This window comes from Carlito syrichta, unplaced genomic scaffold (assembly GCF_000164805.1).
Source record: "Carlito syrichta isolate Samal-C Ts95f unplaced genomic scaffold, Tarsius_syrichta-2.0.1 Scaffold308872, whole genome shotgun sequence".
In the NCBI taxonomy this organism is placed as follows: Eukaryota; Metazoa; Chordata; class Mammalia; order Primates; family Tarsiidae; genus Carlito; species Carlito syrichta.
The window spans coordinates 150,316-161,299 of record NW_007252968.1 but is presented as its reverse complement, the minus strand read 5'-3'; the positions used below and the strand labels follow the sequence as shown (position 1 = coordinate 161,299).

The 10,984-nt window shown below is 47.1% G+C and overlaps 1 protein-coding gene across 8 annotated transcripts in view; it reads right to left on the bottom strand.

Annotated features, from left to right (window-relative positions):
* Positions 1–7,232: 7,232 nt before the first annotated feature.
* The window catches only part of PUM1 (pumilio RNA binding family member 1), a 148,697-nt gene continuing 144,945 nt past the window's right edge, over positions 7,233–10,984 (bottom strand). For all 8 annotated transcript variants that reach the window (XM_021716682.1, XM_021716681.1, XM_008066267.1 and 5 more), the window contains one exon: positions 7,233–9,063. In XM_021716682.1, the coding sequence (XP_021572357.1) occupies positions 8,932–9,063 (132 nt within the window). In that variant the 3' untranslated portion in view covers positions 7,233–8,931. The remainder of the gene's footprint in view (positions 9,064–10,984) is intronic.

The window sequence follows — 10,984 nt, the reverse complement described above, 5'->3', positions numbered from 1 at the left end:
CCACTGCACTCCAGTCTGGGTGACAGAGTGAGACTCCAACTCAAAAAAAAAAAATACTCACTTTACTTAAATAAAGACCTAACACAGGACAACGTGGAGCATAAGAAGTCTTTGTTTTCTAGGCCGATTTACTTAAAATATAAAGAAAAATCTTTCATAATCAAGAGCTGGCTAACAGTCCAAGAAAACCTCCTTTCAACAGAGAGAAAACATAATTTTTTTTGTTTTTTCAGTAGGAGTTTCACTCTGTTACCCAGGCTGGAGTGCAGGGCACACTCACGGCCACAGCAGCCTTGACCTGATGGGCTAAGATGATCCTTCTGCCTCAACTTTCCAAGTAGGTAGCTGGAACCACAAGCACACACCAGCATGCCCAGCTAATTTTTTGATTTATTTTAGAGATGAGGTCTCGCCAAGTTACCAGGCTGGTCTCAAACCCCTGAGCTCAGATAATCCTCTCGTCTCCACTTCCCAAAGTGCTGAGTTTACAGGCGTGAGCCACAGCACCCAGCTGAGAAAACATAATTCTAACATTGCATCAGTACATTATTGAGCCTTGAAAAATATCTATGTAAGGCCGGGCTCGGTGGCTCAGCCTGTAATCCCACGCCTTTGGGAGGCCGAGATGAGCGAATTGCCTGAGTCTGCGGGTTCGAGACCCACCTGGGCAACTTGGCGAGACCTTATCTCTACAATAAATCAAAAAAAAATTAGCCGAGCGTGGTAGCATGCGCCTGTAATTCCAGCTACTTGGAAGGCTGAGGCGGAAGGATCACCAGAGCCCAGCAGGTCAAGGCTGCTGTGGCCGGGAGCGGCCACTGTACTCCAGTCTGGGCAACAGAGTAAGACTCCAACTCAAAAAAAAAAAAAAAATCTACGTATGTTTAAAAAAAATCTGTCCCAGGCTGTGCATTGTGGCTCATTATTGGTCTCTAAATATATATATTTTAAAAAGAAATTAGCCAGGTGTGGTAACACAGGCCTGTGGTTCTGGCTATTTGGAAGACTGAAGCGGAAGGATCACCTGAGCCCAGCAGGTTGACGCTGGGGTGGCTGTGAGCATGCCACTGTTCTCCAGCCTAGGCGACAGAGTGACTCCAACTCAAAAAAAAAAAACCCAAACTATCCTTAGCAATTTGACCACACAAATGACTTTCATAGGCATTTTACAGCTTTCTGTACTTGTTTGGTTTTTGTCTTAGTCTTTTTCTTCTTTTTTATTCTGGAACAGTCATCTTGCTTTAAGGCACAATTATGGTCTTTTTCCTTAATGAAAATACATACCTAGCCAGGCTCAATGGTTCAGCCTGTAATCCCGTGCTCTGGGAGGCTGAGGTGAGTGGATTGCCTGAGCCCGCGGGTTCAAGACCCGCCTGGGCAACTTGGTGAGACCTCATCTCTACAATAAATCAAAAATTAGCCGGGCGTAGCATGCACCTGTAGTTCCAGCTACTTGGAGGGCTGAGGCGTTAAGACTGCCGGAGCCCAACAGGTTGAGGCTGCGGTGGCTGGGAGCGGTCACTGTACTCCAGTCTGGGCGACAGAGTGAGATTCCAACTCAAAAAAAAAAAAAAGCACACCTACAGCATTTATACATTTTTCATACACAATTGTTCTCTTTCATCTTTATTCTTTCTAGTAGTTTAAATTATATATGTTAAGTAAAACTCTTAACCTTTAATAAGCTTAATTTTTAGTGAAAATTAGGAAGGACATGATTTTGTAGTTTTGTTTTTGAGTCAGAGTCTCACTCTGTCACCCAGGCTGGAGTGCAGTGGCACGCTGCTCACAGCCACCGCAGTCTCAATCTTCCGGGTTCAAGCAATCCTTCCACCTCAGCCTTCCAAGTTGCTGGGACTCCAGATGCACACCACCACCATACCCAGCTAATTTTTCATTTACTATAGAGATGAGGTTTCGCCAAGTTATCCAGGCTGGTCTCCCAAACTCATGCCTGGGTTTACAGGCATGAGCCACCGCACCCAGAGATTTTATAGTTTTTAAATTGCATATTTTCTTATAGCACAGGATATGCTTACCAGTGGACGTAACTATCTCTAGTTCCTCTTTAGTAAGAAAACAAAAATACATAAGCTTAAACTTATATTCAGGAATTAATGTTTTACTAGTTTATCTTATTTGGACATGATCTAGAAATTCAATGAATATCATTTAATTTAGCTTAGTGTAATTTTAAAAGATCACATTTTCAAAAAGACTTTGAAATCTTTTCAAGCAGACATAACATCAAACAAAACTACTTGTCAACTCAGATTTTTTTTTTCTTTCTTTCTGTTTTGAGTCAGGGTCTCATTCCGTTGCCCGGGCTAGAGTGCAGTGGCATGATCATGACTCATCACAGCTTTGACCTCCTGGGCTCAGGTGATCCTCCTTCCTCAGCCTCCCAAATAACTGGAATGACAGGCACACGCCACCACACTTGGGCTATTTATTCTTATTTTTAGTAGAGACAAGGTCTCGTTATGTTGCCCAAGCTGGTCCAAACCCTAGACTCAAGCAATCCTCCTGCCTCGGCCTCCCAAAGTGCTAGGATTATTGGGCTTGGTTATTTTTCTTGTTGACAAATTTTGTAACATAGATAACATGAGTTTATTTGACTAATGACGCTAAGCAAATTATAATTTTTACTAAATCACCAATATTCCTACTTATTATAGATTATTCAAGTTATGTGGACTTGAAAAGCCTTTGGGTGAGTGGCTTTATAATTTATGTGAATGCTTGTTTTCCTCGAGGTTAGCTAAATACAGCTTTAATATTATTTCTAATAATACCATTTAGAGATAAAACACTACTACATATAACATTACAAATAAATAGCACACATATGTAGACATGTATAAACATGCTGACAGAGATTCATGGCTTCTGCTCTGAAGTGCTAGCCATGTTGTGTTAGGCACAATGAAAACTCCCTCACTGGGTATAAATTGTTCTTGACAGCTATCTGTTCAAATGTCTTTTTAAAATATTTGTGGAAAAGACTTTCAGGATTTTTTCATTTGCCAGTTTCTTTCTTTCTTTCTTTCTTTCTTTTTTTTTTGAGTTGGAGTCTCACTCTGTCGCCCAGACTGGAGTGCAGTGGCCACTCCCGGCCACCGCAGCCTCGACCTGCTGGGCTCCAGCAATCCTTCCACCTCAGCCTTCTAAGCAGCTGGAACTACAGGCACGCACTACCATGCCTGGCTAATTTTTGATTTATTGTAGAGATGAGGTCTCGCCAAGTTGCCCAGACAGGTCTTGAACCTGCGGGCTCAGGCAATCCACTCACCTCAGCCTCCCAAAGCGCAGGATTACAGGCTGAGCCACCGAGCCCAGCTTGCCAGCTTAATTCTAAAAAGTCCCCCCCCCCTTTTTTTTCTTCTGATGAGTTGTTTACCTGAAGCCTGAATTTTAAAGATCTAAACACCTCGAAGACTGTTCTGTTTTCTCCAAGAGTGTTGGGTGTACATGTCTGTCACCAGGAACTAGTCTCACTGAGACTGTGGACTGAGCTTCAGGAGAGTAACTGAGGACAAAGCCAGGCTTTCCCATGAGTCACAGGTGCCTGCTTTTATGACAGCTTGGAGTTCTGTGCAAGACCATGATTTGAATTTAGCTTGTTTGAAAGCTTGGCGCACAGGCCATGCATGTGGCTCAGAAGAGGCATCAGGGTCTTAGGTTGCATTCACGGAGGCCTGGGGCTGCTGCCCTCACTTCTGTTCGCATGACCTCATGCCAGACTATAGCAGGCCCAGGCTACCACTCCAGGTGATAGTGGGGGAAACCAAGGTCCAGGCTCACTGAAGGAGCTCATGTTTTCAAGAAAGTTGGTGCAGAGCATGTTCACATGGAAAAGGCAAGACTCCAGAAAGGTGAGTAGGTTCAAAACCATCTGTAGAGGCTCCTTCCCAGCTGGTCATGGTTTGAATTGTACCACTTTTCAGAAGTCTCTGTGGACCAACCAAAAAGTGTGTCTCATTGTTTCTGAGGTTTTCAGGATCCCTTTTCAAAATGCAGCCATGGCCGGGCGCGGTGGCTCATGCCTATAATCCTAGCACTTTGGGAGGTGGAGGCAAGGGGATTGCCTGAGTCCAGGGTTTGAGACCAGCCTGGGCAACTTGATGAGACCTTGTCTCTACATCAAAAAATTAACCGGTTGTTGTGGTGCGTGCCTGTAGTTGCAACTACCTGGAAGGCTGAGGTGGAAGGATCATCTGAGCCCAGCAGGTCAAGGCTGTGGTGACTGGGAACGTGCCACTGCACTCCAGCCTGGGTGACAGAGCAAGATTCCTATCAAAATAAAGAAAAAAATGCAGCCATTCCTCCAAAATAAAACTGCTCCACTGTGGCCACTTGAACTCACCTGCCTGAGGCACACCCATTTCTCTAGAAAGTCAAAGGTGCTGGCTCCATAGTTTCTGAACACAAAATGAGCCGGAGTTCCAGACAGAGGAGTCCCAGCTTCCTTAGATTCTGATGAATCCATCATATTCCATCCTACAGTTGTACTTACCCGAAGCCTCCAACTAGACTGTCCATTTCCTATCAAACACCCAGTTCGACCTCTGGATTCCAATCCAGATCCCAGACTTAGCCTTGAAGCTGGTACACTAGACTGGTCCTAATCCTATTCCTGCCCAACACCCAGTTTGATGGGTCGAATGCCCAGTTGTCTCCTAGTAAAAATTCCCAAGGGCCCCAACATAGCAGGAAAATTGGAGGTGGTGATGATGATAATAACTATTGATGGCTTACTGTGTGCCCAGCTCTGTGCCAAGGGCTTCCAATGTACCCTGTGAGGTAGAGCTACCATTATCCTCATTTTACAGATGAGGAAGGAGAAGAAGGAATAAGAGAGCAGATAACTGGGCAACTTCTTTCAGGTCCCCTCCTGTTGTGGGAGCTTTTCTGTCCTCCTAATAGTTCCTACTTTTAAAAAGAGAGAGAGAACAGATAACTGACAAAGGTCACCTAGGGTCAGGTGGAGCTGGGATTGAAGCTGTCAGAGGTTTGGTTTGTTGGAAAGCTTGGCGCACAGGCCATGGATGTGACTCAGAAGAGGCATGGGGTCTGGTTTGCATTTACAGAGGCCTGGGTCTGCTGCCCTCACCCCTGCCCACATGACCTCATGCCAGACTGTGGTAGGCCTGGGCGCCACTCCAGGTGACAGTGGGAAAAACCAAGGTCCAGGAGTCAGTGACTTGCCAGAGGTCACACAGTGAGTCAAGGGCAAAGCTGGGGCCTGGGAGCCACATCAGGGGCCCCACCCCAGTCCTAGCACTGAGGATGCTGGGGGAAGGGGGAGGAGAAGGGGAAAGCTTGGTTTCCGGGCAGATGTGAGACTTCTGGTCTCTGGGTGGGGCTCCTAACTCCACTCCTGAGCCCCTCAAGCCAGGGAGAGCCATCCCAGCCCTGACTTTGGACCTCTTTCTCCTCTGTTAAGGCTTGCTTTAGGCAGCAGCACCCTCATGTGGCTACAGCTGGCAACTACACACAGCCACAGGTTTCCACCCTCACGCAGTCACACTTCTGTAACCCTGGCATGGTCAGAGCACTGGACTGGGTCAGGAGACCTCAAATACAGCCTTCACTGGGTTGCTGACTCACTGTATGGCTTGGGGCTCAAACTCATCTGTATAAAGGACTGAAACATCAGCCCTATCTTATTCCCTAAAAGCTAGGGCCAAAGGTATCCATCCCAAGTATGAAAGGGCTCTGAAAACTGAAACGCACTGTGACCAGGTAAAGTGTTATTATACCAACTGTGGGAGGAATGCACACTGGAAGGACTCTGGAAGAGAGACCAGGAATGCAAGTCCCCAGTGGGTGGCAGCCCAGACATCACATCCTCGAGGCAGACGTGGTAGCAGTGAGCAACGGTGGCCAGATGAGATGGACACAGAGCCCAGAACTCAGCTGCTCCATGAAACTGATGCCTGCAGAGGGAAGGGTCTTCCCCAGGTCCACCCATGCGTGGTGAGCTAAGAAGAAAAGCCACAGGCACAAGAACAGACTGTCTCCATGTCCGCGAGACAGGGATGATTACTCTCTCTGCAGGGTCGCTGGTTGCAAGAACAGTTGAGAAGTTACACGTTCCATCTTCTTACATGAACCACCTCGGGTGCCCGGCACAGAATCGATTCACAATGACACCATGTAAACGTCCCTATGGAATGACCAAAGATTGTTCTGGTCACCAAAATCTGGGCACAGCCATCAGATGAATGACGCTAAGGGGGAAACTGACAGAGATTGTGTTAATTACGCCATACGCTGGGTACTGAATTCAGCAGTCATAACTTCGCCAGACACTACACAGGGATATATCACTCAAATCCAGCAAGGGATTTGGTGAAAGAGAGAACTAACTTGCCCAAGAATACACTCTGTGTGGGACCCATGTCTGACCGAGTCCTTCGGACAGAAGCCACAGCAGAGTGGTATGGAGCCAAGGCTCTCAACACCCGCCATGCCACCTTGGCAAGGGCCGCGACGGCTGTGCAGGACAGTGCTGGGGGAAGGCCCTGATCGCAGCTGCAGAGGCAGAATCAGGCCCCAGCCTAGAAGCCTGCATGACCTCCGCTTCCTTTTCTTCCTGGGCCTGCAGGGCCTGAGTGGCTGACCCCTACGCTTGAGGGGACCCTGAGAAGCTCCTCCAGCAACTACCCCGAGGCTCCACTTCCGGGCACATGGGCTGATGTGAGCTACCACCTCACTTGCCCAGCTGGGCCCAACCTGCAGTTTCAGCACCAAGCTCGGTTTCAGCGGCGTTTTGGTCAAAGCTGCCTCTTGGAGCCCAGGAGAGGGGCGGACGGCATTGTAGGCGCGGGCCCAGGCCCATGGCTGAGGCCGAACCTCCCGCAACAAGCCCAGAGGAGGCTGCGGGCTGAGATGGGCGAGCAGGACACCAGGCCCACTCAGGAGCCTCAGCAGGTGCAGACAGAGGAAAAGAGGCAGGAGGAGAGGCCTACACACCTCGCCTGCAGGTCCCAGGAGAAATGTTCTGGTTCCTCCAGTTGGAAACCTGGTTTTTGTGTGGAGTATCTTGCCTTTGAAGGCATCAGGCAGGCTGAACCTCACATTTTTTGGGTGGAACTGGGATCACAGGGTGGTCTGACACCCCGGTCATATTCTGATTCTCTGTGGCCCCACCTCCCTCACAAAATGAAGGAGCAGAAAGAGGCACAAGCAAGGAAAGGGAACATGGGAGTTTAAAATACAGCACAAACTCAGATTCCAAAGTTCTGTATTTTTCAAAATAAAGATCACACATTGTTTAGAGACAATCTACACAAGAGTTACAAAAAATAGTTGCCCAGGCATAAGCATACACAGGTTTGTTAATTATACACATATGGTTACAAGTGTGCTTGCAAAAAAGTTCATTGGAAATATACACAAGGCTCTGGAAATGTACACCGTGTAGTGTTACAATTCTATATTCAAACAAGGAAAATTGACAGTATGTTACATTCACTTACAAGTAGACAAAATGCAAAATACAGTTCATCTTCTGTACAAAAGGGAAGGGCAATTCACACTTTACAAGGTGAGAGGGCTCTGATTGTAAGGAAAGCTCGGGCAGGGCTAAACTTTTGCACGTCCTTTTGACTGTCACAAAGTAAGCAAAACATTACCTTTTTAGGATAAAAAAAAAAAGAAAAAACACTAGTGAGAACCGAATCTTGAATTACATTTAGAAAGAATCTCGCCATACTTGAGACTAGATGACAAATAAAACCAAGCTATTTTTTTCTTTTTAAACATTAACTAGGCTGTATAAAGAACATTTATTCCTTCAAAAGAAAAAAAAATTTACTTCTGGTTGAAATTACAATTTACAATATACAACACTCTATGCTACGACCATAAAAGGTGAGAATATACACTGAATGCACAGGGCTGGCTAATTCTCTTTTCTTACCAAAAAACGTGTTTATGTTGATTCAAACTTCTCCACATTTACATTACAGGTATACAAATGTACAATTGTACAATCAAAAGTATGTTCGACTACTAGGGTACATTATAGATACAGATTAGACGTCAAAACAAGAAAATACTACAAATTTGTATATATGCAAAGTCTACACCAAGTATACACTATATATTTATAGAAGCAAGACCAAAAGCAGAGTTGGATTTTTTTTCCATGCTAAATAATCATATTTTGCCTTTCAAAGTTAACAGAAAAAAATCCAGTAGGCAACACTCACTCACCCCGCCCGGCCTTAAGACACACTCGGGTGCCTGCCTCTCCTCCTCACAAAGCAGACCCCCATCTCCTCCAGCAAGAGTCTCCCCAAAAGCAAGGTGTAGAAGTTTCTTCAACTTAATGTCATAAACTGAAGCTTTAGCAACTCTGAAACTTTTCATTATACATACATATATATATTTTTTTATAAACAGTGTTAAATGCCAGTTTAGAGTCATTTAACTAAATTTCAACTTTTCAAGGTTTTTTTGTTTGTTTTTGTTTTTTACTAAAATGAGGAGGTGGGGAAGAGCTATTTGCAAAACTTGCCGGCCAGGCAAATGAGTTAAAAACCTTTTTTTTTTTTTTAAACTATTTTTTTGTTAAACCAACCACCCTGAAAGTTTCCACACGTGGAATATAGATACAACATTGAACAAAATATGTGGCCTCCCATGTACATTGGTTACCTATGTACAAGTATCCTATACACCAGTAAAACAGCAGGGCAATTAGTCAATTAAAAAAAATAATTAGTACATGTTATGTGTAATAAAATTAAATTTACAAAGGCTTTTCCACTCGTGAGTTTGATTCCTTTTTGGAGAAGGGAGAAATCCTGAAGCAACCGCTTGCCCATTGCAGACTCTACACTAGAACACTTCTGGTTGCTGGTTGGATTTGCCAGTGGGCCAGTGAGGTCAGCGGGAATGAGGGAACGGGGTGGCATTGCCTCAGATAATGCCATTGGGGGGGCCACAGATGGGCCCTAAGTCGACACCATTCTTCATGTAGTACTTCTCCAGCTTGGCCAGAATGTGCTTGCCATAAGTGTACTTGCGAAGGGTCGCGATGTGGGGCCGGATCTGGGGAGGAAGGACAGTCTGTTACGCCGGCCTGAGAAGAGCCCAGGGGGCTCCTGCATCACACACGCCCCAGCACTGCATCTCTCACATACGCATGCACACCTTGGAGCAATGCCCTTTGCTGAGCCAGCCAAGTAGCCTGAACTCTAGCACATTAGGGGCCCATGGGATGAGCAGGGCGGTCCCATCCTGGGTGCTGACAAAGGGTGCGAGGGCTCCGAGGCTGGGGAACCAGGGGCCACTCCCAGGACAGCACATGAAGAAAATGCATCCCAAGCAACATGAGGCACAGCCCCCCTTGCGCCAACTGCACAGCGCTTCCCTGCAAGGACACACACAGCCCCCAGGCTCCTAAGCAGTCAAGTCAGGTTTACTACTGGGCACAATGAATTCTGAGAGTGCCACCTGACCCTGTCTTCCCAGGTCACAGTGCATCACAGAAAGTTAACAATGACAACCGAAAAGACAAACATTATGAGCCGGGTGTGATCGTCCCCATTTAGCTGATGAAAAAAGGTGGTACAGAATGGCAAAGTCACTGGAGCCAAGGTGAAAGGGAAGGGTGGCACAGGGTCCCCAGAAATGCACTTCCTCCCACGTACTCTCGCGGATGCCTGCTGTGAGGCCTCGCCCTCCCCACCCTAAGCTCTGGTTCACCTCAGCTGGCACTCTCCTCGGTTCTACCCTCCCTGGGCCAATCCACTCCAAGAAGTCCTGAGTGCTCCAGAAAATGTAAGAGAGGCTTCCCCGCTGGGCGCTCCTTCCATCTGGGAGCTCACAGAGCATGCTGCCCACTGCGGTTGTGTTTGCCATCCTCGCCCAGCAGACGGTCTAGAGCCAGCAGCCCTGTTCACACTTCATCTCGTGCTCCAATCCACAGGCCAACGTTCTGAGGGCTGCACTCTAGACTGGGCATTCCACGCAGGCGATGGATGCCGTCTGCCTAGCTGTGTTCTCAAAGCAAGGAAGGGTCGAGCAGATCCAGAAACCACCCATATATTCACACACCAGGCACCGCCTTCCCACTAAAGAGCCTACATGGAAACTGATGGTAACCACAGTCCTTGGTTCTAATTCTGAGCTCTGTGAACCAGTTAACTTGCCTAATCCCTTTAAGCTTGTCTGTTAAAAAATGCACTAGTGCTCCGCCTTTCACGTGGGCTACTGGAAGGACTGTGTACACCGCTCATGTTTCTATCTTGAGAACTTGAGGTCCAGGGTCCCCCAGCCTGGGCAGCTCTCTGGCTGACGAGTCTAGGCCTTAACCCTCACTCCTCCTCCAACCAAAAAGGAACCTAACAAGACAGACAGACACACACACACACACACACACACACACACACACACACAGAAACTGTTGAGCTCCATTTTTTGTTTGACTGAAGGAAAGGAGACAGGTAATCAAGCCGCTCTTCTCCCAGTGCTCCCTTTTGCTGAAGAGGACACCACCCAGTGAAGGTGCCAGAAACCCAAGAGGGATTCCAGGAACTCTTCCCTCAACTCCCTCTGCCAGCAATACCATACCACTCCCCTCCAACTCTAGCATGCATCCTGTCTGCTTCTCTTCAGTCCCAAACTATTGCCACCTGCTGGCTTCAATACCATAACAGCATCCACCTAGCTTGTCACTGCAGAGAGCCAGAACAGCGGTTTGCAACCTGGTGGAATGCTGTCACCACTACCCCTGCCCTGCAGAACTTGCTTCACTTCTTCTAATACACAGCCATGCCTCCTGCTTCCCAGACTTCACATGCCTCGTCCCCTCTGTGGAAAGGCTCAAGGTTTTACCCAGAAGTCACTCCCTTGGGGAGCCTTCTCTGAACCCTGCCACACCCTGCACAACCCTCCACTTAGATATCCCCAGTGTCACTGTAGCTATCTGTGTACAACACTGTTGTGCTCGCCTACACAACCCTGTAGA